Here is a 27,075-nt window from a genome sequence, read left to right on the forward strand (position 1 = left end):
TTGCTGTGACTGGTGTCACCTACAATGTCTTTGCTTTTTTTAATAAACATTTCTTAGCACTATGCCTGGGGCATTCTGGATGTGCTGTGTGGTGCCTGCTCTGGTGTTATGTTGGGTTTCCCAAGCTTTTTTCCCTTTACAGACCCTACGGCCAAATTGAAGGTGGATCCTTGGCTCAAATCCTCCAGGAGAGTAAGAGTTTACAGGTATTTACTCTAAGAGTTTACAGGTATTTACTCTCAGAGTTCTTCCCCTGCGGTGTCACCCTGTTCCTGAAACCCTCTGAAATGCCTGGAAAAGCTCTGTAGTGGGGACAGGGGCTGGCAGGAGGGATGCTCAGAGCTGTCCCACCCCAAACAGGTCCTGTGCCACAGAGAAGGGGCTGCCCAGTGCCAGAGACACCAGGCCCTGCTCAGGACAATGACAGAAGACACAGAGGTCAGGGAGTTCTCTGGAAGCTGAGCTCACTTTATTGCCTGTCAGCAGTGACACCTTCCAGCCAGGAAGCGACCCACAAGACCCTTCCCATCCCCACCCCAGGACAGGAGACCTCCTACAGACTTTGTGGGATCCCAGGAGGTGTCCAACACCTTGCCCAGGGCAATACCAGCACTGCACTTGAGCCAGGTGTCCCACCTTCCTGACCCTCCTCCTTTTGAGCCCAAGGCAAATCTGTGCTGGGGAAATGACACAGCCAGAGGCACTGGAAAACCTCAAATTTCCCCTCCATAACCAAGGTGATCAAAGGCTACCTGAGCAGCAGGGTACAGGTCCCAGCAGGTGACAGCTCCCCCTGGCTCTGCTGCTTCCAAGGAGGAACCAGGACACTGGAGCCATCCTCCCTCCTCTCCATGCTCTGCAGGAGCCAGAAAGGACACGAGAGGCACAGCCAGGTCAGCCAAAGCCTGATGGACCCTTGGACATTCCCAAGGGAGCAGCTCCCAGATTAGCTCACTGAGGTCTTTCCTGGACCATCAGCTACTCATGGCCACATTTTCTCTTTGCTCCCCAGTGAGGGGAAGGATGACAGAAATTGCTCCTCACAGTTTATAAAGCATCACTTGGAGGCTGCTTCTCATTTCCTGGTCTTGGTGCCTGGTCAGCTTGAACCCAGCCAGCTGGACACCGGCTCTGGCTAGGGGTCTGTGCCTCCAGCTCTGTCCAGTCTCATGAGACGTGTCTGACCTGGTGCTTGTTTGAAAGACCAAGGGCTGGCAACTAAAACAGGAAAATATTTTGGATTCTTTTTAAAACCAAGTTCTGCACCAGGTCCAGATTCCAGGCTTGGCTCAGGACAAGTTCATCTTCTGGCAGCACCCCCAGTGTCAGAGAGGACTGCATGGATGGCAAGACCATCTCCATGGCTTAAAATACTTAAAAGCACTGGTGTCCTTTATTTAGGCACATAAACAAGAGTCCAAGGCTTCAGTTCAAGGGCTGAGGAGCCAGGTGGGCAAGTGAGGTCTGGCTGTGTCCTGGTGCTTCTCCTACCCTGTGGTGATTGTCCAGATCAGGAGGGATCATCAGTGTCCACCCTGGACAGGAGATGGGCGACCTGGGCCTTCTGTGGGCCGGTGATGTGCTGAGCCATCTGCACGATGCAGTCCATGGTCAGCTCAGGGTTGGCCTGGAGCAAGCTGCAAGGCACAGGGCAGAGAGAGGCCAAAGTGAGAACTGTCTGGTCTCCACCACCTGCTGTTCCCATCCCAGGGACCCCTTCTCATCCCAGATCCCACAGCACTCACCTCCGGATGTGCTTGAGGATGTAATCCCGCTTCAGGTACTTGATGTTCTGCCTGATGGCTGACTGGGTGCCATCCTCCTCCTGCATGTGCTTCTCCAGCCACTCCACCACCACCTGGTTGTTGTCCCAGAGGTAGCCCTGGAGAAAGCAGCACTGTGGGCAGGGGGTCCTGCTGCCTGCACAGCCTGAGCCCTCCCTTCCTCCTGGAGCCTCAAATCCAGGCCAGGGGATTTTTCTTCCCTGATCTGCACCTATTTGCAAACCACTTAAAAAGCAAAGAGGTAAAACATGGTTCCTTTGCATGTCCTGCTTCCTGAGGAAGGCACAGCAACCTGAGTGTCATTTGAGAACAGCCCAAATGCTAAAAACCCCATTTTTGCTCTGGGAAGTAAAAAATGTTTATTTGTGGACTAATTTGCCATCACTGAGCACCAGCACCCAACTGGAGTCACCTGATTTGAAGAGCCAGCCCCAGCCCAGGGCTGCTTCACTGCCCATGCTCACACATTCCCATCACACTCTGAAACACTACTGACACTTCTGAATGGTGGCAGAGCAAGCTGAGATCCCTCGGGATGCCCTGGCTGGAGGTGCCTCAGGAAGCCGGGGCTGGGGGGTACCTTCTCAGCTCCTTCGGTCTCCATGAACCAGCGCCGCAGCATGGACTGGATGTGGATGTGGGTGAGCTCGCTGTTGGCCTTCAGCACCTCCCCCTTCACCATCTCCTCCAGCAGCAGCCGCCGCAGCCGCCAGTAGAGGAAGGAGCGGGCGCTCTTCCACTCCAGGATGTCCTGGGGAAATCGGAGCACAGCCCGGGTTTGCCGGCGGCTGCTGGCTCCCGGCTCCGGCGGGATGGAGGGCAGGGATGTCACAGGGGAGGGATTTTCCCCCCACCTTTGCCTGTCACCTCGGAGCCCCTCCCCGGTGCCCGGCTCACCGTGATGACCCCTTTCTCCTGCATGCGGCCCGGGGTGTCGTGCAGGTCTGCGAAGCGCACGGCCACCTGGTGGTACACGGGCAGCAGCAGCTCCTCCCGCGCCTTCAGCTGCTGCTCCAGCTGCTTGCGCTGCGCCTCCGACAGCTCGGGGGAGCCTGCGGGACACAGCGGGCTGAGCAGCCCCCCGGTGATGCCACCAGGGCGTCGCCTCTATGCTGCCACATCAGCCACCGTGCCCAGTGCCATGGCTCTTTCCTTGGCACACTGACACCAAAGTCATACAAGCCACAAAGAAGTCACACCACACTCAGTGCCTGCTACATGAGAGGGGAGATGGCATTTGCAAGGACTTTGTGGGACCATGCTGTGGCAGGCTGGAGGGACGTGGGGGCAAGGAGCTCCTGATGCATCAGGAATCGATTCAACGTGGCCATGGCCATCCTTCATCCCAAAGCATGGGAGAAGACCCCAGCCCCATTTAACCCATTGATGGAGCCCCCAGGAGATAACAGGTGTTCTAAAGTACCACCACATCCTCTCAGCTCCACCAACAGAAAAGACAAAAAGAGTTTTCCCAGAACACTGGTGGTTGCCACCAAAGTGCTTGAGCCTCATGTTTGGCTTACCACCACCAGTGTCCACAACCCAAAACTCCCTTTCCTTACCCATCTGTTCAACAAGCTTGGCATAAACTGTATCAATCCTTCTCATGGTCTTCACTAGATCCTTCTTTCTGAACTTGATCTCCACTGTTCCTCCAGGCTCCAAAATGCCTCCCCTGGAAGGGAAGTTTGGTAAAACAAGGACTGGTGTGCATGGGAGAATAAATCCTAGGACAAAATTATGCACACAGGTATTTTGGATGACCCACACAGGTGTTCAGGCTGCTGACCTGCTCTCCTTGTCAGCGTAGAGCTCCACGTGCAGGGGGTTGATGGTGGAGTCGATGACCACCCAGGAGCCGCCGCGCAGCTCGGCGTGAGGGGGGATGTACACCAGCACTGGCTGCCTGAAGTCCCGCAGGCTGTCCACAATGAAGGCACCAAACTTCAGCATCTGGTCGTACATGTCTGAAACACAAAGGGACTCAGGGGCTGGGTGTCCCAAATGCCACTGTCCCAGCCTGCTCCCAGCTGCCCAAAGCCACCTTGTCTATTGGACAGACAAAGCAGCCTGCAAAACCAGCCAGCAGGAAGCCACCAACCCCTGGGACTTCTGACCTCCTCAGCCCAACCCAACCCCACATCCCAGAGTGCTGCATACCCTGGTAGGCTGGGCCATCTCAGGACCCTGTGGGGTGGAAGGGGTGACAGAGTTTTGTCACACACCATGGGAATGGGGGCATCCCAAGCACAGGTACCTTTCATGCCGCTGGAGAAGCCTCTCCAGTTGGCAAAGATCATCAGCGGGAGGTGCTCCCGGTTAAAGTCCCGAATGGCCTGGGCTGTTTTAAAAGCAGAGTCTGGGAACCACACCTGTCCAGCCTGCTGGATTATCTGGAAAAGACAGTGAGCAGCTGAGACTGTGCCAGTTCTTCCTGGCACGCTGCATGAAACAGCTTCAAGAAAACAAACTGCCCCAGCACCCTTGATTTCACCTGAATTAAGGAAAATTATGCCCAAGGATCATGCTGAGCTATTACTCCTCCCTTCCCCCCAATTCCTCTCAGATGCCACCTGGCCCCAGCTGTACCCCACTCACCTTTGCCTCTGAGTCCAGGTTGGCAGGGTCAGCAGGTATTGTCACCTCCACGGTGCGGGTCTCAACAGCGATGACACCCACAGGGAGACCTCCCAGCCTGTGGCAGGGCAGGGTGGGCTCAGCAAGGCCTGTTCCCCTCCACCCCAGCCCCACCAGAGAGCTGGTCCCTCTCCACCATCCCAAAAGCAGTGCCACAGACAGGGATTGAAGGTGAGGGGCCACACATGCAGGATCCCAGCTCCATCCCCTGCTCCTGGCAGTACCTTGCTCTGCCAACCACCACGGTCTGAGCCCACGGCTTCATGATCTCCATGAAGCTGCCCTGGTCGAAGAAGCCGCTCTGCCAGGTCCCTTTGAGAGCTGCAGAGCACAGGAAAACATGGAGTGGTGCAAGGGCAAGCACTGAAAGGTTCCTGAACACCAACCCACAGCCAAGAGCATCTTCTGCACCTACAGGATGCATTTGGGAGCAGTGCTGCACAGGCCTTGGGTTGTTCTCACTTACTTGGATGGGGTCTCCCTGCCAGCATCCACCTGGGGTCATAGGGGACTTTGGAAGGGACAAAACCAATTTCTCTTTCAACAGGGTCAATTATGGCAGTGACAGGCACTGGGCTCTGGTTATCCTGTAAGGGAGACCCCGAGGGCAGGTCACCAGCCAGGTATGGGTGACATCCCCCTCCTTCCCCCCTGCAGCACCCTCCTACCTTGGGTATGTATGAGAGCCACTGCAGGATGGTGTAGACCCCCTCAAAGTCATCTGGGACAGTGACATGAGAAACACCATTGTTATGCATGATCTGCACTCCTCCCAGCTGGTTGTTGGATGTGTAAACCTCCCGTCCCAGCACCTAGGGAAACACATGGGGCTCTGCTGACACAGGAGCTGCTCCCTTGCTCTGTTTGTCAGCCCAAACCTCTGCACAGGCAAATTCCCTCTAGGCTGAGGCAGAATCTCCACCTCTATCCAGGCTGATGTTCCATGGGACAGGGAAGGAGCCCACACAGGGAGTGGTGAGAAGGACAGCGCCATGGAGGATATGCAGCCAGAGCTTGGTACCTTGTTGAGAGCTGTGACACCTGTGAGGATGATGTGGGAGTTCTCCACCTGGATGACACGCTGGCCCAGCCTCACCAGGTAGGCACCGATGCCGATGGCACGACAAGTCACCTGGGCATACATAAAGGGACACCTGGGGTCACTGGGGCTGCAGCACACACCTGGAGAAGGATGCTGTGAAGGGCTTGTTGCATCCTGTCACCCCTCCTATGGTGACTTTAAGAGCCAGCAGGAGAGAGGGGAGGAGCAGAGAGGGGAAGAGCCCCACTGTACCATGCTGATGGTCACTATTTCGTCATAGGCACGGGAGGACTCCCCAGCTATGGTACCAGCTGCTCTCAGGTTTTCCACCCCAAATCCATTGTCCTTCCCAATGATGTCCAGCAGGACATACCTGCAGAGAAAGTGGAGCTGTGGTCTGGGAAGCACTCACCTGCATGATGTGCCTGGCAGGATGCTGAGGTGGAAGATGCATCTTGGTGGGGTTAGGGCAGAGCTTCAGTGGCTCTGTGTGTCTCATGGGATATGGGACTCACCTGGACTCTCCACCTTCCTCCACATGCTCACAGCGCACCGAGTTCATGGCGCTGATCCTTGTGTAGTCCTGGGGAGTCAGGTACAGGTACCTGAACCCCTGCAAGGAAAGAGGAGAAGGATAGCTTATGGAGCCCCCCACACACATGCTCACATGGCACATGGTCCTTTCCCAAACCTATCCCAAACCATGCTGTGCAGCAGCTCAGGGACCAGAGCTGAACAGAGCAGCCATGCCAGCACTGGCACCTTCACCTCCACCACGTGGGAGAAGCCAAAGGAACCATCCCCATGGTGCTGGGTGCAGGTGTGGTCTCACTCCTGCTCTAATCCCACAACCTGACATCCCACTTTAACTCTGCTCATCCCTTCCCCAGCTGGACCCTCTGCTGTTTCCTGTGCTGCAGGAGGGGAGGTGCCCACACACCTTGAAGGGCTCAGCTGGGTCCACCCAGGCCACCTGGAACATGTGTTTAATCTCCTCAGCAAAGCCGATGCGGGCGCCGCTGTTGGCGGCAATGTAGATGCGGGGGATGCCCTCAGCCCGTGCCAGCTCTGATGCCCTCAGGAACACCAGGTCCTCCTCAGGCCCAAAGGAGCCAATCTTGTGTGTGATGTCATTGCAGATGAGCACAATGTCCCGGCCTTTGGGGTACTCAGGGGTCTTCAGCTTCATTTTGAAAGCAACCATCCCCACCTGCCTCGAAACGGCACAAGGTTACACAGAAGAATCTCCAGAGAGTTAGAGTCATTTACAGAATCACAGAATTAACCAGGCTCGAAAAGACCTCCAAGATCACTGAGTCCAATGCTTGACTGATCACCACTTTGTCAACTAGACGAGAGCACTAAGTGCCACGTCCAAGAGACACAGGGGCTGAGCTGCAGGTGGCATTAACCATCAGACAAAATGGTTGAGGAGCATCTCCCAAGCTTTAAACACAGCCAGATTAAGCCACCAGCCATTCCCACCTGCTTCCTCTGCCCAATTCCAAACAATTCCCTGCTACCTCGTTCCCTCCAGGGACCCTGTTCATCTGCACGAGGTGCCCCTGAGAGTCCAGGACCAGCTCAGTGTAGGTCATGATGTCCTTGGGATACAGGTCCGAGGAGCCCCACAGCTTGAAGAGAGCCTGTGGAGACACAGCATGTTGCTTGGAATGGTTTAGCTTGGAAGAGAACTTAAAGACCATCTAGTTTCAGGAATTCCAAGAGCTAGGAATTGGTTTAGAAATGTTTCATATAACCAAAAATGTTGGAGCTTGGGCTCTTTTTGTTTTCTCATTTGACAGCCTGAGGAGAGGGACCTTTTCCTCAGGTGGGAATATTTGGGGATAAAGAGCAGTAATTTGGAGCCTCTTTCTGCTCAGCCAGACTCACCTGCCTGATCATCTCTGGGAAGTCATACACATAGGTGGTGCCCAAGGACTGTGCCTGGAAGCGCTTGGCCTGAAGCAGGTCCTTGGTGACATAGGGGGTGTTGATGAGCATCCCATGCTGCGGCCCCTGCTTGTCCCCATACGACTGGAACATGATCTGGAGAGAAAAGCAGAGCATTGGTTGCCTTCCCTGGATGTCATGGTGACTTTTTCTGGAGCACTGCTGAGCCCTGCTTGGTCAAGGTGATTTTCCACTCATTTTTTCACTATTAAGGGGACTGTCACACTGATGTGCTGCCAGTACTAGTGACACTCCAACACTGACCATCACCTCCAGCACTCAAAACTGCCCAGCCCCACACCAGCATCAACCTAAGGAACCTAAATGGATAAAGCTCAGCACATTTTGAATAAAGCACCACCCCAATTGGATGCAGACAGATGGATGAAACCAACCCAGCTGTGGGAATACTGTTAGAAGTTTGGGGTCTCTGGGCAGATCAGCACTGCACGTTCACGAGGAGTTTTGCAGAAGCCCCCCTAAAGCTCTGCTGGAGCTGGCAGCACTCAGGCAGCCATGGTTGTGTTCCTGCAGTCACTACTGGGTTACTCACACTGCCAGTGCCAGGGTCCCTCACTTCCTTGTAGAGGCTGATGTCCAGGTAATATCCGGACTCGTTTGTGAGGAAGAGGCGGATGGGGATGGCGGTGGCAGTGGGCGTCAGGCGGATGTTGATCTTCACCTCAGCCTGCAGCACACGCAGCTTCCAGAGGCGGCTGCCGTAGCGCATCACCATGGAGCGCACCGACTCCTCGATCTGCTCAGGGGATGGCACAAAGTGGGGGTTGGTGACCTCAGGGACAGCACTGAGCACACAATGCCACGGCTGGAGCAGCCCTGTTGCATGTCCACCCCAAACAGCCATTTCGGATTTGCTTTGGGTGAGTCCCTTCTGTCTCTCCATGGGCCTGGTGCTGATATCCACCCTCTCCACTGGGGACAGGGAAAGATGGTGGGGGCTGGCTGCCCATCTGTGCACAGGGCACGACAGAGAAACTTTTCCAGGACAGAGGAAGCAGGACCCCCAAGAAACACACCTTGGACGGGTCCATGATGACGGTGGGCACAAAGTTGAGGAAGATGTGGTTGCAGTCAGTGCGCACGATGGTGTTGTTGAAAGCCACCTCCAGCTCATCCATGGCCTCCAGGAGCAGCCGCTCGCCCTCGTTCTGCAGGTACTCGAAGGAAGCCTCCTGTGATGGAGCAGGTGGCTCAGCAGGGGCCAGGCCAACCCTGCACCCTCACTGTGCCCCAGGGTGCCACCCTGCCTTGGTGATGAGGTCGGAGTGGCGCACGATGGCGCGGATGAAGAAGCGGTAGTCGGTGGCCTCGGTGCCCGCCTGAACCTTGGCAGCCCCCAGGTACAGGTGCATCTTGTGGTTGGCACAGGGGATGGCCGTCAGGTCGAAGTTGCGCATGCGGCTCAGCTCCAGCTGGAAGGCGAGCGCCGGCTCCAGGTGCCGGTAGATCCGATCCTCTGCGAACTGCCGGGCACAGCCGTGAGCCAGGGCCGTGCTGGAGCCGCGCCGGCACCACTCCCACGGGATCTTACCTCGTCCCTGGCTCTGAAGGTGAAGAACTTTGGGAATTCTCTCTGCAGCAAAAGGGAGAGAGAAGGCAATGTGAATAGGCCTGGCCCACAGAGGATTGTTGATTCTCCATTGATTGATTCTCCATTTAAAAAAAACTTTGCAGGCTTTGTTCTCCCCCAAAGGGAAAAGGGCAGGGAGGGATTGATTAGATTAGATTTTAGGAAGGAATTGTTCCCTGTGAAGGAGGTGAGCCCTTGGCACAGGCTGCCCAAAGAAGCTGTGGCTGCCTCATCCCTGGAAGTGTCCCAGGCCAGGTTGGAGAGGGCTTGGAGAAACCTGGGACAGTGGAGAGTTCCACCTCATAGCAGGGAGCGGAACAGGATGAACTCTAAGGTCCCTTCTCACCCAAACCACTCTGGGCTTCTACTCTGTGATGGCTTCTAAAGGCACCTTAAAGCTATGGAGTGGCTCTGCAGGAACCACGTTACTGGAAACATGAGCAGGATAAAGGATTATACAGGAGATGAATCACTCATTGAATTGCTCATTAATTAATTCCCAGCTCCTGAAGCACAGTGGGTCCATCCATCACTCAGTGCTGTGTCTGTAAGGTATTTATAGATGTCAGAATCTGAGCTGCACTCACCTGCTGGGCAATGAGGAACGTGATTCTCCGGAGACCATGTTCAACGAGGATCTTTTTCTACACAGAAACAGAAAATGCCGCCAGTTAAGAGAGCTTAAACATATCCACCAAGGGAGCAAACAAAACCTAAACTGCAGCATTTTGCACTGCATGGAGAGGAGGCAGTGTCCTTGGGTACAGTGTTCTGGCTTGCAGAGTTTACAAAAAGAGGGTCCAGCCCCAGCAACAAACCTTGGACTGGGCAAAGGCTCTGAAGATGGGCACCAGCTTCTCATCTTCTGCGTGGTCAGCTGAGCAGAGCGCGATGTTGAGGATGTGGATTGGCTCCTCATGGATGTTCTGGCAACAAAACCCTACAGTCAACCCTGGCCAGCAGCATCAGTGCTGTCCTAGCACCACCTGGGGACACCAGCAGCAGCTTCATGCCCACCTTGGTGTCCTCCTCATCATAGGTGGTGGCCTGTGCATCACTGAGGAGCCCACTGTCCGACGAGTTGGAGAAGCACCAGATCACTTCATCAAAGTTCCTGCCCAAACAGCAGAGGTGGGGTCACAAGCCAGCATGTTGTGCCCACCTCCTGCCTGAAGGAACAGCGCCAGGAACCCACTGTGACAGTGTGACAGGGACATAGGTACCAGCACAATGGCCCCACCATCCCACAGCAAACCCACAGCTTAAGAAATGCAGCTCTGGGCTCTGCTGCATTAATGTTCAAATGTAAGCTGTGCCATGTAAGCTTTCCCCACGTTCCTCATGTCCCCACAAGGTAAATGTTGTACTGAGAATACCCAGTCTGCAGCTACACTGGGAACTGGAGCTGCCTCTAACACCACCCAGCTGCCCCCAGCTGTGGCTCTTCCACCCCAGTTTGCTCTCCAATGACCCAAAATGCACAAACACTGGCCAGGTGTGTCCCTGCATCCCCACCTTTTGAAGTCCTCGAATCTGCGGAAGGCCACCATGACTCCCATCCTCTGGCTCCCGGGGCAGAAACCACTGTCCATGAAGAGCTCAGTGCTGTGCCGGGCCAGGTCAGGGTTGGTGATGCTGACAGGGATGGATATCCTGTCATGGGGAGCAAGTGTCAGCTCTGGGGAAGGCACCATGTGGGACCACACAGCTCCCATAGGAGACCTTGACCTGGAGAGCGCTCATCCTGCTCCATTGGCAATGGGACAGTGTGGTGGCAGCACGACTTTGCACAGAGGGGATGATACAGAGCTTTGTGAAAGGCTTTGTGTCCAGGGGAGCAGGACAGGTGTGTGGCAGGGACCCCTGTACCTATTGGGGTGGGAGCAGGGCAGCATGAACTGGAACTCCACGAGGCAGGTGCCATCAGAGAGCTGCTGGTGCTGCAGGCTGTGCAGCTCGTAGGCGATGTACCCCCGCCGCACGTACACCTGTGAGGGGATACAGGAGGTACCACCTTGCCCCTGCCACCCCTGGGCCCCCCATGCCACCCTCAGGCCCCACTCTGTGCCCCCCAGGCCTCACCTCCAGCGCTGCCATGCGCACCACCCTGTTGGTGTGGTAGAAGAACACGGGGAGCACATCAAAGATGGAGGTTTCTGACAGGATCAGTTTCTGCGGGAAGAAAGGAAAATTTAGGGCAAGGATGAAGTGAGACTTCCTTGCTCCATTTAGGTGCAGGACTGGTCACCAGGGTGCCATGGAATACCCAGCCCACCATGGGGAAACTGGAAGAGTCAGACATGGATCCACACATCTGTTCCCTCCCAAATGGAACATGGAGCAATGCATAGGGACTGGGGTGCACCCCCTCCTCTGCTCCACACAGGCACTACAGCAAGGTTTTGAATGATTTTTAGTTGTTTTTAAGACTAAACCACTTGCAGCCAGACCCCTTCCCTGAAGTCACCCAAATTCCCTCTGGAAAAACACATAATTCCCAACCTTCAGGTTCTCAGGGCAGTACTCATGTCCGTACATGTCGATAGCAGAGATGAAGATGGACTCAACCTGGTTGTGCCGCAGCTCGTAGGAGGGCATGTGAGAGGCAATGAGCACCTGCCAGGGGAGAGAGGAGCTGGGAGCACAAGGGACAGGGATGGGGACAGGAATGGGGTGGCACTGCATGGTGCTGGCTGACCTGCCGGGCTCTCAGTGCCACTTTGGAGTGCTCGGTCTTGCTGAGCTGCGTCAGCTCATGGAGGATGGTTGTCAGCTCATCTGTCAGCGTGGGGTCACGGCCACACAGCTGGTCCTGCAAGGTCACAACCACCATGGCTCAGCTCAGGCTCCTCACTTTGTGGGATGGCTTCGTCCTGCATCCCAGCCCCATGCAGCCAAAGGGGACAAGACCCAAGGGACTAAAATGGGCTCTCTTTGACCCAAGCATAGTCACAAAACACCACAGAGGGAAGATAATTAAAATAAACCGATAACGAGGCACAAATGGACACTTCAAACAATGCAGAGCTGCCTTGACTCTTCCCTGCCACCAGCCTTTGCTCCTGGAGTCGCAGGCACAGGCTGTACTCACAATTAACATGATCACCAGCTGGTTCTTCTTGGCCACCTGGGCATGGGAGAAGATGCTCTCCACCACGGGGGTCATGTTGGGTTTGCATTGCTCCCGCAGGCTGATGACACACTTATCGTAGTGAGCTGTGGGGCAGGGTCTGGTGAGCCCTGCAGCTCCTCCAGAGAGCCCTGCAGCTCCCTCAGAGAGCCCCAAGCCCTCACCATGCTGGAACTGTGTCTCCACTTGCAGGTAGCGCCTGAGCAGGTCCAACACCACTGCCTTCATGTAGCCCCGGATGCCACTGCGATACCTGGGGAGCAAAGAGCCCATCATGCTGTGAGGAGGTGGCTGTGGGGGGACATGGGGGTGACAGACAGCACGGGGCTCACCTCTGCACCAGCTGCACCAGGCTCTGGGTGTTCATGAAGAAGACCTCCCGCTCAGCCTTCCTCTGCAGCGTGGCTGCATGGGTGTCCAGCACGTTGGCGATCTGTGGGGAGAGGGGACAGGGTCCAGGGTGGCTCAGGGGCACGAGGCTGCCATCTCCCCCTTTGCTTACTCCACCTAGAGCCTTTCCCTTGACTTTTTTTCCCCAAAGTGAAAAATGCAAAATGACAAATTAATATAAAAAAGAAAGGCACACACAGAAGCAAATACACATACAAAACCAAACACACATACAAAATATAAACCTCCACATACTTCCCTCACTCATTTCATTTGTTATAAAATCTTGGCAGCACAAATTGAGGCAGGAGCTCCCAGCTGGCTCCAGTGCAGAGGATGTGAGCCCCCTTTGGCACTCACCTGCTGGCTGGGGAAGCGGCAGAGCACAGAGGTGATGTTGCTGGCATACTGCGCCATCACCTTCCGGATGGATTTCTCCACAGCCAGCGGGATCCGTCCTGAAATGCTCGTCATGATCTCCTGCAGCTCCAGCAGGGGCAGGGCAGGGTCCCGCAGGGTCTTCATCAGCTGTGCCACCCACTCCTTCACCTGCAGGAGCAGAAGATGGTGCTGCTGGACCTGCCCTCGTGGCAACTGGGTGGAACCCATGGTGCCTGGCACCCACCTTGGTCTTGAAGTAGGGCTCGGGCAGGCAGTAGCCATTCATGACGTTGGTCAGGTTGTCCAGAACGTTGCGCAGAACCTGGTGCTGCTTCTCACCAGTGATGGGGAGGGTCTGCTGGGCTGGGAGTCCCCCTGTGAATGGATTTGCCTGGAGAGGGCAGAGGGAGGTGGGCTGAACTGTTGTTGTTGTCAGAAACAGAGCTCCTGAGAGCTGCAGCTGCCCCAGAAACCCAGCACAACCCATGCTTTGGGTCAGGTATGAGGAAGCACCTGACATTAAGCATAATGGATCTGCCAGTGTCTCATGATGAAAATAACATGGAAAAACTGGAGATTTTAGTGCTATAAATGCACTTTTTAGTGCATGTGAGCTCCTGCACATCAAGGAAGCAGAGTGGAGCAGGACTTGAACCCAAAGACAGCCCAAGGACATGGCATGACCTTCACTGTGACGCCCCACTAGAGCAGCTCCTCCATTTTGCCCCCTAGGGAGCATTCCCAGGATGCCAACTGGGAGCTGGCAGGAGGGGATGGCAGCCCCTATGAGACTCACAGGCTTCACTTTGGAGGGATCATCGAGCTGGAGGCGGGCAATGATACAGCCAGCCTCCAGCAGCGTTCCCGGCCGCTTGACGTAGTTCAGCTTCCCCGCCTCCTCCACCGTCAGCGTCATGATGATCTTCATCACCTGGGAAGGAAGAGACACGGTCACTGAGCCAGCAGCACCAAAAATTCTGCTCCTCCAGCTCTTCTGCAAAGCTCACCTCGATCTCTGCATAAACCTTCCCCTCGTCCACGTGGCCACCGTCCTCCACCATGTACTGCAGCAGCTTCCCCGCGCACGGTGAGCGCAGCACCGTCGGGTCCTTCTCCTTCTCGAAGGTGCACGTTTTGTTGCCGATGGTGATCCGGTACCTAAGGGACAGGGAAAGGTGTCACCAGCCAGCTGGTGGCCATCGGGGAGGGGGGATGGTAGCCCTGGCAGGGGGTACCTGTCAATCTCCTCTTTCATGTAGGTGGTGTAGCTGCAGCCGTCGTAGGAGAGCAGCAGCCCCCCGTCGTTGAGGCGGTGCACGTCGATCTCGATGTGCGTGCGGTTCATGATGACCACGTAGGTGGTCAGTGACTGGCGGGCCACCTGCAGGCAGGGGACACCATCAGTGCAACCCCAAAACACACTGGACAGCAAGGCTAGGGGCTGAGGGGGCACCTCCCCATGGGCTGCTCCCATGGGATAGGGCTGTGCTGGCAAGGCAGGAGGCACAACCTCAGGCTGCACCCAGGAGCTGGTCAACTCTGCCCAGAGCTGGTTTAACTCACAACCCAGAACTGGTTTAACTCAACTCACAGCCCAGAACTGGTTTAACACACAGCCCAGAGCTCATGCAGCACATGGCTCGCTTGCCACTTTCATCGTGAGTAAGGAGTTTTGCATGAAGTCCAACTAATTTGGTTTAAAAGCAAGAAAATGAAGTCCCTTAATAACTCAGGGCAACGGGGTGTATGAAAATGTTTGTCAGGTTAAAATGAGGTTATTAAGGTTATGAGGTTATTAAGCTCATTTTTATGTTGCCCATTTTTAAAGGACAGCTCTGTATTTATTTCAGTTTTCTCCCCTGGGACAGGAGCATGTCCCTGACCCCTTGAGAAGCACTGTGGCTGATCTGGGGGGAGCACAACCCTGTTCTCACCTGCAGAATGTACTTCACACCCTCATAGAGGAGCTCCACATCGACAATGTTCAGCAGAGAGGCTGCTGGCAGCACCTGGCCCCTGAAAAACAATGGAGGGATCAGGCCCCAGGGCATTGCCAGCCTCTCCAAGCCTGTGGCATGTCAGCAGTGCTCCCAGTCCCGGTGGGAGGGCACAGTGGTGACCAGAGGGGACAAGCATCAGCTTTAAGTGACCCACACGAGCACCATGCACAGCCAGGTCTGGAGGGAGGCCAGGCACTGGGAAAACACTCAGATAAGGCACATGGGAGAGCCCTGGGAGTCCTCCAAGGCTGGAGGAATAACCTTGATATTCAACAACAAAAGCAAACTGCAGAGCCAAGCCACTTCCCCTTGAAAACTGTTTTCCCAGCCAGGGGAAGCCTTTCCTACTGTCCAAACTGATAACTGAGGATCCAGATACTCCTGTCCCTGCCTGTCACAGCACTACTGTCACTGAACTTGTAAAGCAAAACTGGAAGAAAGATGCCCCAGAACAACACTTAGGTCTCCATTGTGACTGCCCCAATCCTGGAATTCCTCAAGGCAAGGTTGGATGGGGCTTGGAGCAACCTGATCTGGTGGAATCAGATGATTCCACATGACTGAGCCCCCCGCCCTGTGCAGCCCCCACTCCGCACCTCTCCAGGGTGTGCAGGAAGTCACTCATGCATGCTCTGAAAGCAGCATCTGCCACATTCAGGGCACCACAGACAACCCCCAGCATCGTGTCTGGCTTCTCTGCCTGTGGGGGCAAAAACAACAGGGTTTGGGTTTTACCCCAAGGGAGGGGAGTGGTGACACCAGGGCATCACCCCCACCTGCACTTTCTCAGCAATCAGGTGGTCCAGCCAGCCCGTGTGGATCTCATTGCTCTGGAAGCTCTCTGTCTCCAGCAGCTTGATCAGGTACTCCACTGTGGTGCGGAAATCCCCACGGATAGACAGCTCCTTCAGGGCCACCACCATGTTCCTTTCAGGGAGAAAAGTCCTTCATTAATGATTGAGAAGGTGGCAGTTGGCTCCCAGCAGAGGGAACTGGGGAGCTTCAGGGCCTAGGGTGATGAGCTCCTGAGGTGATGAGCTCCTGAGCCCCCAGCACCTTTATAATCACTGCATGGTTTGGGTTGGAAGCAACCTTAAAAATTCTCTTGTTCCACCTCCTGCCATGGACAGGGACACTAGATCAAGTTACTCCAAGCCCCATCAGCTTGTCCATGAAACTGCTGCTCAGTTCCTGATGGACACTGCTGCTCATGGGCACTAAGCAATGCTCAGCAGATGACTTCAACATGCCCTTGAGAAACAGGTGGATGAATTGGGGCTGTAGGACCACCACAGTCCAAAACATTCTGGCTAAGCCAGGTGCTTAGCACAGCAGCACCGTTCTGGTCCTGTCAGATAAAAACCACTTTTCCCAGCTCACAGTTCCTCCCAAGGCCACACGCCCTCCAACTCATCCTGCCACACTCACGAGGTGGCCTCCTCCCGGTTCTCTCCCCATGAGAAGCAGTGTCCAAACTGGGAATCAGCAAACTCGTGCAGCCCCCCGGCTGCTGCCACGCTGAAGTACCCCCAGACGTTCTTGCTGCTGCGGAAGTTCAGCTCCTGCACCGTCCCCGAGCTGGGCTTGAAACCCTGAGCCAAAACAGAGCAGAGATGGAGGAACCAGGATTGAGAATCCTGCAGCAAGCCAGGGAAGGGGAACCCCCATGGATTGCACCAATCCCATGAACACTGTCGGGCTGGGGAGGACCATGCCCAGTTCAACCCCACGGGGGGCAGAGTCCCTTTGTCTCAACCCAACCCCAGCTCACCTCCTCGGGGTTCTCGCTGGTGATCCGGGCAGCAATGACGTGGCCCCTGGGCACGGGGGGGTTGGAGGGGCTGTGGAAGGAGATGGGGGTGTCCCCCCAGGGGCCCTCCCCATACAGCACCCGGATGTCTTTTATCCTGTGCAAGGGGATGCCCATTGCAATCTGCAGAGAGACAAAGGCCTGAGCTGCCAGGGAGACACCGACAGAATACGAATGGAGAGTTCCCAATGGGAAGCCAGAGTAGAAGGAAAGCTGCCACACCTCTTTCACCTGCACCCTCCGTGCTGGGATATGGGGCAGCTTCCCTCTGCCAGGCTCCAGCCCAGTGTTCCTCCCTAAACACCCAAACTGCCTCCTCCAACACCCCTGGAGTGAGCCCTGTGTGCAGCTACCTGCAGCTGGGCAGCCGGGAGGTTCACGTCCGCCACCATCTCCGTGCACGGGTGCTCCACCTGCAGCCGGGGGTTCAGCTCCAGGAAGTGGAAGCTCCCGTCCTCCCCGTACAGATACTCCACGGTGCCCGCACTGACGTACCCAACCATCTGCGCCAGGCGGACAGCGCACTGCGGGAGAGGGAAACCCCTGGGTCATGGAATCCTGCCTGGGAAGGGACCCGCAGGATCGGCATCCAGCTCCTGCTTGTGCAGAGGACATCCCCAAAACCGTGTGCCTGGAAGTCCAAACGCTCCTTGGACTCTGGCACACTTAGGGCTGTGATCACTTCCGTGGGGAGGCTGCTCCTGTGCCCGACCAACCTGGGCAGGGAGTCCTGCTCAGCTCAGGATCTCTTCCTTCCTTAAAACCCCAATAAACCCAGCCCAGTTTCCCATTAAAACTGGGAAACCCAGCCCTCAAGCTGCCCTTAGATCAGGCCACCCACCTTCTCCATCATCTCGGTGACAGCGGGGGCAGCGATGGTGGCGGGTGCCTCCTCAATGATCTTCTGGTGGCGGCGCTGGATGGAGCAGTCCCGGCTGAAGAGGGAGATGGCGTTGCCGTACTCATCTGCCAGGACCTGCACCTCCAGGTGCCGAGCGTGCTGCGCCAGCTGCATCAGGAAAATGGGGGATCCGGGCGCCTCCGCCTGCACCTGCGGCCGGAGGGAGGGTCCTGCTCTGGCATCACCGCCCAAAATTCATCCCAGGATGGAGGCAGAGGTGCGGCAGGAAGTGGGAGGTGCCCCGGGTGTGAGCAGGACCCTGCCAGGATGGGACAGGAACAGGGATGGGGGTTCCAGGCACCTCTCACCTGCCGGAAACTGGCACTGAATTCCTCTGCTGCCTCCACTTTCCGGATGCCTTTGCCCCCGCCGCCTTCTGCTGCCTTGATCATCAGGGGGTAGCCGATCCTCGTGGCCACCTGAGAGGGTCAGGGATGGGGTAACTGTAGTGTTTTGGACCCCAGCGCATCACCCCGACAGCCCACACAATTCCAGGCATCCCTGAGCAGGGTTATCCCAAGTGACATTCATTCAGTGGGACAAACTGCTGCTGGCACAGCCTTGTGTCACTGTGGTGTGTGCTGGGAGGCCAGAAGAGCCAAGGCAGGCAGGCTCTGAGGAGGAATCATGGTGGGCAAGAGATAAGCAGTTGCCTACAGGCTCAGCTTTACCTCCAGGCCTTCCTCCACGTCCTTCACGCAGCCCTGTGCGTACGTCTCCAGGGGGATGCTGATGGTCTGCTGCTGATTCTGGTCCTCCTCGGACCACTGAGCCACCAGACCTGCAGATATGGCCAGGGCTGTGGTCACCACCAGGGTGGCACAGATGGGGTGGCATGCTGGGTGTGCCCAGGGAGCCGAGGGTTCCATCATTTCTCCTGTTTCCATGCACTCCAAAATCCCAGGGAGTGTGTGGGGGCTGTGAGGAGGCACTCACCACTCCCACTCCACGGCAGTGTGGGGATCTCCAGGGTCTGAGCCACGATGGTGGAGGCAACTTTGTCCCCCAGCGCCCACATGGCATCACTGGGGGGACCTTTGGAGAGGGAGAGAAGGGCTGAGGGGGTGCTCAATCCACCAGCCCATCCCCACATCACTGAGTTGGCCCAACAAGCCTTCTGCAAGTACTGGGGATGCAGGAAAGGAACCTCCCCAAACCCACTGCCCAGCTCAGGACTAGGAATCCCACCAGGTCTGCTCCCACCCAATGTTCCTCTGTGAACACTGCATCAGCCTGAACATTACAGGGAAAACCCAGAAAACAGCAGGATTCCTGCCCCAGGAAACCAGCCTGAAGACGGCCACTCCATGAGTTGGGCATGCCAGAGGCACCAAAGGGGCCCTCCCAGTGCAGTGTCCCTGGCAGCGACTGTGAGTGCACACACCAGCCCAACTCCCAGCACGGAAAAGCAGTGAGACCTTACCTAGGAAAGCTATCCCGTTTTTCTGCAGCAGCTCTGGCAGCTTGTGGTTCTCTGAGGCGTGTCCCCAGCCAGCCCACACCGCCTGGCACAAGGAGAAGCAGCAGTGGGTGGCACCTCCCACTGTGCCCAGCTCCTCAGCACACAGGGACATCACCCGCCTTGCAAGGAGGCGGGAGCCACACAAATGCTCGTTACCTGGACTGGGATCCGTTTGGAAATGTCCACAATCAGCTCCACGTTGGCGTAGTTGTTGTTGTTTGTCCCTCCAGGGACTGGCACATAGTGATCAGCCATCTTGATGTACTCTGCAAGAGAGCACGGGAAGTGGTGGTGAGAGCCAGATCCCTGAACCAGATCCCCGAGCCAGATCCCTGAACCAGATCCCTGAACCAGATCCCTGAGCCAGATCTCCCTCCCAAACCCTCCATCCCAGGGAGGCTGGAGCAGGGAAAAATTTACTCCTGGATTTGGCTGCGCAGGAGTAAACTGTGTGACTCCAGGCTGTGCAGAACCCTCACGTGCCAGGCAGGAAAGGGCTGCCCTGGCTCAGACACAGGTAGGGAACCTCCTTTCTGGGGATATTTTCAGGAATTACCTGCGTTAGCCTTGAGGTCCTCGGGGGTGACCATGACCACGAAGCGAATGGCGCGCTCGTTGCGGAACATCTCGTAGGCCCAGCGGCGGATGGAGCGCATGCACTTCACAGCAGCGATGCCATTGTTGGCAATGAGGACCTGGGGACACAGGGACAGGGGGTGGCAGGGTGAGCCCTGGCCTTGCTACCCCCAGGGATGGCATTGTGTGGTAATGCTCCTCACTCCAGGTCACCAAATGTGGTAACTTTTCCTCACTTGTGGTCACCAAATGTAGGAATTGCGGGCATCCCCAACATGGGAAGAGATGAGAATCTTGACTCCGTGTTTCAGAAAGCTGATTTATTATTTTATGATATATATTATATCAAAAGAAAATGATATATTAAAACTATAGTAAAGAATAGAAGAAAGGATTTCATCAGAATGCTTAAAAGGAATAGAAAAGAATGATAATAAAATCTTGTGACTGCTCACAGCCTCGACACAGGTGGCAGTCATTGGTCATCAAGTAAAAACAATTTCACAAGCTGGGTAAAATAAACAATTCTCCAAATCACATTCCAAAGCAGCAAAACATGGAGAAGCTGAAGCTTCTCAGCTTCTCAGGAGAAAAGATCCTAACAAAAGGATTTTTCATAAAATATGTCTGTGACAGCAGTGCAGGGGCAAGGGGTAAGTGTGGAGCAAAGCAGGGGGAGTGTGTCAATCAGGAGCTGCCATTGCTCCAAGGCTGGCAAATACAGGAGATTTGGGCAGTGCTCAAAGATGTCCCTGTGAAAAGCAGTGACCCCCTAGCCATGCACACGCAGGGATGTGTGGGGACAGACCTTCTCGATAACACGGTTGCCCCCAAAGCGGGTGACGAACTCGGCTGGGGAGGCAACGGAAAAATCCCGCTGCAGGTCCATCTTCCTGCGGGTCCTCTTCGTCAGGCTCAGCCCTGACATGCTGGGCCTGTGGTGGGATGTGGTGGCTGTCACTGAGCCCAGGGCCACCCCAGAGAGCCCAGAGCCACTCCAGTGAGCCCTCCCCCCAGCCCCAAACCCCCTGCAGAGCCTGTCCTGCAAAGGTCACCAACCATATCTACAATGTGACTCAGGAAATTCTTTATTTGTGGAAGGATGGAAGAATAGCACGGATACTGCTGGCAGCACCACCTCAAACCCTGCGTGGCAAGAGCCACCGTCGGGCTGCCGAGTGTCACAACATGTCCCTGCAGCTAAAGGTTTGTTATTTTTAGCCACAGCAGAGCAGCTGGAGGAGGCAGGCAGCAGCATTTGGCTTCCAAGTTGTTTCTTCTGGATTATCAGCTGTGCTCCCATGGGAGCTTCCCAGTGAGCTGCCCCACATCCAAACTAGAGATTTTGGAGGGCACCCCCTGCCCTGCTTCTTGCCGGTGGCACTGCTGTCACACAGCCAAGGACACTCACTGGCTCTCTTCCCTCAAAGGGAGCAGGATTTGGGGGCATCACCTTGTGGTTCTGAGGAGCACCTGCACATGTGCACCCCAATTTTATTTATCAACAGCAATGTACCCACCACAAACACCCACCCTCCCTAACTGGGACATCCTTATCCGACCACGCTCCGGCCATCGGGGGTTGCCATCCGTACCTGATGCCGGCGCTGGGCTCCAGAATGTCGCTCACGGTGGTTGGCTCGGGGACGGTACCGGCCACCCCGGCCAGGCTGCTGCGCCGCCGGCCCACCCTGAAGGCCGTGGCCATCGGCTCATCATCGGAGGAGTTGTCGTCGAAGGAGCCCAGCACGAACTTGGCGAGGGCCGGGCGGCGCAGCGCCGCGGGGTTGTACACGGCGAGCTGCTCCTGCTCCGAGCCCGCCCGCCCGGCCCGCGGCGGCGGCTGCCGGCCCGGGGGGCTCTGCCGGCCCGGGGGGCTCTGCTGGACCGGGGGGCTCTGCCTGGCTGCGGGGCTCTCCTCCGGCTCCTTCTCCTGCTCGCACCGAGAGCTGGACATTTTGGCCCAAAGGAGCAGCAGCAGAGCGAGCAGGAGCAGCGCAGCCGGCAGCATTCACCGGCCCTGGGGGACACGGAGCACGGCGGTCACGGCTGTGCCGCTGAAACCACGGCCCCGTCCCGCAGCGCCCGGTGCCGGCCGCCCTCAGCCGGAGCGGAGCCCCGTGAGGAGCCGGGGGGGTGACACGGCCTGGCCCGGCCGGCCCTCACAGCACCCTCAGGATGGCGGTTCCTCACACGGGGGGGCGTTGAACGGGACCCCCGAAGCGCGGTGAGTGCGGTGGATTATCCCCGTCAGAGTGGGCATGGGGGTGAGGGAAAAGCGCCTCACTTTCCCCTCAGCCCCTCACCTTCCCTCAGCCCCCCCAAGCTCCCCTCAGCTCCGAGCCCTCCCCTCAGCCCGAGCCCCCTCACCATGGCTACCAGCCCCGAGCCCCCTCCCTGCCGGGCTCCCGGGTCACTGCAGTGTCAGCGGTCGGTCCGTGTGTCCATCTGTCCCTCCCCGCTGTCCCCGGGCCGGAGCCCACGCGGTGCCAGGGCCGCCCCAAGGGAAGCACAGGCCCCCCTCCCTGCCCGGCTGTTCCAGCTTGGTCTCGCACGTGACGGTCACGTCAAGCAGAAATATTTCGCTGCTAACGTGTCTGGAAAAGTTCTGCTGGAGATGAGGGTGGAGGGAGGGAGGGGGACACCCGATCCTTGGGGGACAAAGGTGCCCTGGCCCTGTGCCTGGTCACGGGGATGAGGACAAGGACACGCTCATGGGTTTGGTTCCCTGGGGGGAACAGGGACTCCCCATTCCACCCTCCCCGAGTTAAAATACCAATGCAAGATCATGTAAACAAAGTAATTTTTATTTAAAAAAACACACTCGGAAAAAAAAAAAACCCAAGCAAACAACATATACAGCAAGGCCACAGACAGTGTCAATTCACTGGTGATAGTGTTAGCTCAGAGAGAACACCAGAGGAAGGGTTACAAGGATATTCTATAAAAACTGGTGTGATTTCCAAAAAAAAAAAATAAAAGCTCTTTATTTCCATTAAAGGAATTACAAAGTCAAAGATGGGCTGGAAACCCAGGAGTATGAAGTCAACACCTCTCCCTCCTGGAAATCCTGACAGTTATTGCCAACAGTAGATGGAAACTTTAATTTGCTCCCAAGGTGGCAAACCACAAAGTTCCCTCTTTTAAGACCTTAAAAAGATCTGAAGTAATTTGCAGCTATCAGTCCCTGAACTGGGAGATGTCAATGAACAAACCTTTGCTGCTGCCATCAGCAAATACCCCCAGGTCCTTGGTCAGCACAGCTCACCTGTCACCCAGGTGATTCCACCCAGGAAGAAACTAAAACCTTTGGATTTTCCTGTCTAAATGCCAACAAAAAATTCAAAAGCATTTCCAAGGGTCTTGGTCACAGCCTCCCTGTGGCTGAAGGGAGGATTTATCCCAAAATCTTGAGATCATGGACACAGCAAGCAACACTCCTGACCCTGTATTTTCTTTACAGCCTTGAGAAGCCGTTTGTGTAATAAATCTGTAGCAAAAAGCTAAAACCAAAAGCCTTTTCCTCCCATGGACACAGCTCCATTCCACCTAAATAGGCAATCTGGATTTTTGTGGGATGGAGGAAGCAGAGCATGCACAAAAGCTGAGCAGCTCAGTAAGAACTGACATCCCTTCACCAGAGTCTGAAAATAATTCTCATTACCACAAAGACCACAAATTAATACACAACTCTGGTGTTTGGGATCTTTTTTTGCTTCAAACCAGGCCAAGATCTGTTCCAGCAGCAGAGCTGTCCATCAAACACTCCCACACACTCTCAGAAAATAAACATTAAAAACAAAAATACAATCTGAAAGTTTGGAAATTGATCAACACCATCTCTGAAAGTTTGGAAATTGATCAACACCTGAAGAGGAGTTTTTCAGAAATGGCCCAGGGGCTGCTCCCAAGGCCCAGCCCCAGCTCAGAGTGCTTTCCAGTCAATGGGCTTCTTCCCAGATTTCCTGAGGAATTCATTGGTCTTGGAGAAGTGCCGGCAGCCAAAGAACCCTCTGTTGACAGAGAGGGGTGAGGGATGAACGGTCTGCAGGACGTGGTGACGCTTCTGGGGACAGCAGAGGAAAACACTTGTTAGATTTGCAGGGTTTGGGCTGCTCCTGCTCCAGGGCAGGTGATTTACCCCCATTCCTCCTTTTCCTGCTCCAGGGCAGGTGTGATTTACCCCCATTCCTGCTCCAGGGCAGCTGTGATCTCCCCTTACACCCCCTCCTGCACCACCCTGAGACCCAAAGAGAACCAGCCACAAGCACCAAGACTTCTGTCCCACTAAGCAAAGCCATAAATGCCCTGGCATTTCCCAATTGCTGTCAAGCCACCAGCAGATTTCATATTGATTCATGACCCCTCAAGCTAGGACAAAACAGCTCTGTCCTTGTGGGACGACAGGAGTTACACTTGCTCCAATCTTCTTGCTCAATTCTGGCAAAGGTTAAGCTGGAGCAGAAGCAGAGCTCGATCTGACAGAGCTCAGGCAGGGAAAATTCCCAATTCTGTAAGGGAAGTGCCCTCTAGTGTCCAGCAAACCGAGTGGGGAGGAGAGGGAAGGGCTGAGGAGCAGGAGGCGTACCCACCCTGTCGATGGAGCTGCCTTTCCTCTGGGCATAGGCTCCCCAGAGCATGAAGACGAGCCCGTGCAGGTTCTTGTTGAGCCAGGACACCACAGCATCCGTGAACTGCTCCCAGCCCCTCTCCTTGTGGGACGTGGCCTGGTGAGCCCGAACCGTCAGCACCGCGTTCAGCAGCAGCACCCCTGGCAAACAGAGCACACCCAGAGGGTCAAACAAGGGTTAATCCATCCCTGCACTGCCCAAGGCCGGGCTGGATGGAGCTCTGAGCAGCCTGGGATACTGGAAGGTATCCCCTTGGATAAGATTTAAGCTCCTTTCCAACACAAAGCATTCTGAGATGCAAATTTCTTTTTTTCCGCTGAAGCAAATTTTCATTTTAAGAAGCGATTTTCTCTCCTACAGGTGGATTATTTCCAACCACAGGGCTGGTGTTTAGATAGGATTTTTTCCTGCTCCACAGGGCGCACATCACTGAGGGTCCCTGAGCTCACCTTGCTTGGCCCAGCCCGTCAGGTCCCCATGGCCAGGGTGGGTGAAGCCCTCAATGTCCTCAGACAGCTCCTTGTAAATATTCTCCAAGCTGCAAACCAAACCAGCAAAAGATTGTTAATACAACAAGGAGAAGCAGCACCAGTTATTCCTCTAATCAGGCAAGAAAAGCATTGATTTTAAACTTATTATTTAAGATAATAAAGCCATTTGCAGAGGCAGGGCAGCAGGGACTCTGTGTGTCTGCCTGGAACCTTTAATGAGACTGAAAATGGAAATTTACATCCAGAATATCACCAAAACTACACAGAATTATCCTTCCAGGTAATGCACAACACAAATATAAGTAATTGCAAACCGCTTCACATCAATTTTTGCCAGCCCTGAGCACCACAGAACTGCAAATAATTAAATAACAAAAGGGATTTTGTACATTTTCGTACCTGGGGGGAGGTGGAACAGGTTTCTGGACACTGAAGCAGAGCCCATGAGCTTGCTTGGGTCCATGGTATGGATCTTGTCCCAAAATAACAACCTTTACCTGAAAGCAGACCTTGGTTAGCATTGAATTTCAATCAGTATTATTCCTAGAGAGTGAGGGAAAACAAGTTTATAAATGAGCTTTATCTTCAAGTAGAGATAAAGAGGTGCCACAAACTAATCCCTCCAAGAAACTGAAGTTAAATCCCAGATATCTCATTGCTAAAGAGCACAGAGCTCACCTAACACTAGGGATTAACATCCCTACGGCTTAGCTGCCAAAATAAAGACTATAACTAATATAATTTGAGAGCAGAAGACCAACATTTTCACAGCCACAAAAAATCACCTTGTTCATTTCCAAGTAAGTTTCATCCCATTTCAGCTGCATGCCACACTTGTGGTATTTTTGACAGCTTTTATTGGAAATAACATTACCTTGTGTTGTCTTATTTTCTTAATGGTCCTTAAGAACAAGAGATGTACGAGATCAAAAAACTATGAGCTAGGTTAAGCTGTTAAAACCAGAAAAAAGATCAAAAGGCCCAGAGGAAGTTCAGTGGCTTGTGAGGGTAATAAAACAATAAAATCACGGTTTGTTATCAGACATGAAAGGGAAGGCTGGATTTATGAGTTAGGTGAACCAAACAACAGCACCCACACCCCATGGGATCCAAGTTTAAATGACAAAACACTAAAGGAACGAGTCTGTGCACCCACCCCGCACCTGCAGGGTTTTAAACTGCCCTGATCAGCTCAGAGAGCCCCACACCGCGGCTCTACTCACATCCCAGATGTCGCACATCTGCGTCCAGGTGAAGACCTGCTCGGGGGGCGGATACACCGTGTAGCGCTTCCTCTCCTCGGCCACGAACGCCATCAGCTGCGGGGACAGCGGGGGCTCAGCGGGGCTCAGCGGCCGCTCGGGGCGGTGCGGGGGGATCGGGGAATGCCGCTCACCTCCACGAAGTAGGGCTTGGAGAACTCCCCGGCCAGCTGCCGCCGCCAGCTGTCGCCGAAGCCCGGGGGCACGTTCCGCTCCGCCAGCAGCTGCCGCGCCGCCTCCTTGTTCCTGCGGATGCGCTCCTGCTGCTCCGCGCTCAGCGCCGGGCTCGCGTTACCGCCGGATTCCTTCGCCTTCTTGGCGGCGCTCACCTGGAAGCAGCGGGCAGGAGGGGAGCTGCGGAGGGTGCGGGAGGGCAGCGGGGACAGCCTGAGGCGGGAGTGCAGCCTGGGGCGGAGGAGCGGCCCGAGGCGGGAGAGCGGCGCGGCCACGGCTGCACCGGCCACGGCTGCAGAACGCGCGGCCACGGCTGCACCGGCCACGGCGGCACCGGCCACGGCTGCAGAACGCGCGGCCATTGCGGGACACGCCCCGCCCAAGGGGCAGCCCCGCCACACTCGGCGGTTGCGCGGCACAACACAAAACGCGCCCCCATTGGCTCGCCGCGGCTGGAGGGGAGGTTTTCACCTAGTAACTGTGGCGTCACGGAGGGACTCAGCGCCCATTGGGCGGCAGCGGAGCATGGCCGCTTGATTGGCAGCTCAGCCACGCGTGGAGCGGCGCGGCAGTTTGGAAATTGTGGCCCCCCCCCCCAATTCCCCTCAGAAAAGGCCGGCAGTGCCCCCAGGCTCCCTCAGAGCCACACAGAGCCAGGCACGGACACGCCGCCACCAGAGCCCTCTCCTCCCTCCGCTCTCCCCTCCCCGAGAGCCGCGGGCCCCCTCAGCCCCCCGACCGCTACCTCAGAATCGCCGTCCGGCTCCGGGGACCGCCCGCGCTTCTTGGCCGGCGCGGGGCTGAAGAAGGAGTGCAGCGTCCTCTGCCCGATCATGGCTGCGGCGGAGCGGGGCAGGCAG

The 27,075-nt window shown here is 55.7% G+C and overlaps 2 protein-coding genes across 2 annotated transcripts; both read right to left on the reverse strand.

The window, feature by feature from the left end:
• Positions 1-516: 516 nt before the first annotated feature.
• On the reverse strand, positions 517-22,157 carry ACACB (acetyl-CoA carboxylase beta). The gene is made up of 53 exons (XM_058816774.1): positions 22,028-22,157; positions 21,253-21,677; positions 20,466-20,592; positions 19,638-19,776; positions 19,238-19,347; positions 19,043-19,124; positions 18,556-18,654; positions 18,291-18,400; positions 17,928-18,038; positions 17,560-17,769; positions 17,072-17,242; positions 16,680-16,841; positions 16,337-16,500; positions 15,685-15,835; positions 15,505-15,608; positions 14,843-14,924; positions 14,144-14,289; positions 13,916-14,066; positions 13,705-13,839; positions 13,153-13,299; positions 12,888-13,076; positions 12,470-12,570; positions 12,302-12,390; positions 12,099-12,223; positions 11,706-11,819; positions 11,510-11,623; positions 11,090-11,179; positions 10,877-10,995; positions 10,523-10,660; positions 10,025-10,121; positions 9,826-9,933; positions 9,595-9,651; positions 8,969-9,010; positions 8,685-8,900; positions 8,454-8,609; positions 7,970-8,173; positions 7,357-7,512; positions 6,987-7,109; positions 6,404-6,673; positions 5,979-6,076; positions 5,716-5,836; positions 5,443-5,553; positions 5,090-5,233; positions 4,888-5,008; positions 4,646-4,742; positions 4,383-4,479; positions 4,042-4,177; positions 3,574-3,751; positions 3,347-3,459; positions 2,682-2,836; positions 2,365-2,535; positions 1,746-1,882; positions 517-1,637 (listed from the first exon to the last, which is right to left on the reverse strand). Exons 2-53 carry the CDS (start codon positions 21,666-21,668, stop codon positions 1,511-1,513), a joined length of 7,131 nt encoding a protein of 2,376 aa, XP_058672757.1. The 5' UTR covers positions 21,669-21,677; positions 22,028-22,157; the 3' UTR covers positions 517-1,510.
• A 334-nt stretch (positions 22,158-22,491) lies between these two features.
• On the reverse strand, positions 22,492-27,050 carry UNG (uracil DNA glycosylase). The gene is made up of 7 exons (XM_058816849.1): positions 26,961-27,050; positions 26,176-26,370; positions 26,003-26,098; positions 25,179-25,276; positions 24,738-24,826; positions 24,250-24,428; positions 22,492-23,723 (listed from the first exon to the last, which is right to left on the reverse strand). The coding sequence occupies exons 1-7, from the start codon at positions 27,048-27,050 to the stop codon at positions 23,583-23,585; spliced, it is 888 nt and encodes a 295-aa protein (XP_058672832.1). The 3' UTR covers positions 22,492-23,582.
• Positions 27,051-27,075: the final 25 nt, after the last annotated feature.

Source organism: Ammospiza caudacuta, chromosome 18 (genome assembly GCF_027887145.1).
Source record: "Ammospiza caudacuta isolate bAmmCau1 chromosome 18, bAmmCau1.pri, whole genome shotgun sequence".
NCBI classification, from domain to species: domain Eukaryota; kingdom Metazoa; phylum Chordata; class Aves; order Passeriformes; family Passerellidae; genus Ammospiza; species Ammospiza caudacuta.

Coding starts and splice junctions, on each gene's coding strand:
- ACACB (XM_058816774.1), bottom strand. CDS start 21,668: ATGCTGCCGGCTGCGCTGCTCCTGCTCGCTCTGCTGCTGCTCCTTTGG. Junction 5,009..5,089: donor GGCTCTCATACATACCCAAG/GTAGGAGGGTGC, acceptor TCTCCCTTACAG/GATAACCAGAGCCCAGTGCC. Junction 3,460..3,573: donor TACGCTGACAAGGAGAGCAG/GTCAGCAGCCTG, acceptor CTTCCCTTCCAG/GGGAGGCATTTTGGAGCCTG.
- UNG (XM_058816849.1), bottom strand. CDS start 27,050: ATGATCGGGCAGAGGACGCTGCACTCCTTCTTCAGCCCCGCGCCGGCC. Junction 24,827..25,178: donor CCTGTTCCACCTCCCCCCAG/GTACGAAAATGT, acceptor TTTGGTTTGCAG/CTTGGAGAATATTTACAAGG. Junction 24,429..24,737: donor GACGGGCTGGGCCAAGCAAG/GTGAGCTCAGGG, acceptor TCTGTTTGCCAG/GGGTGCTGCTGCTGAACGCG.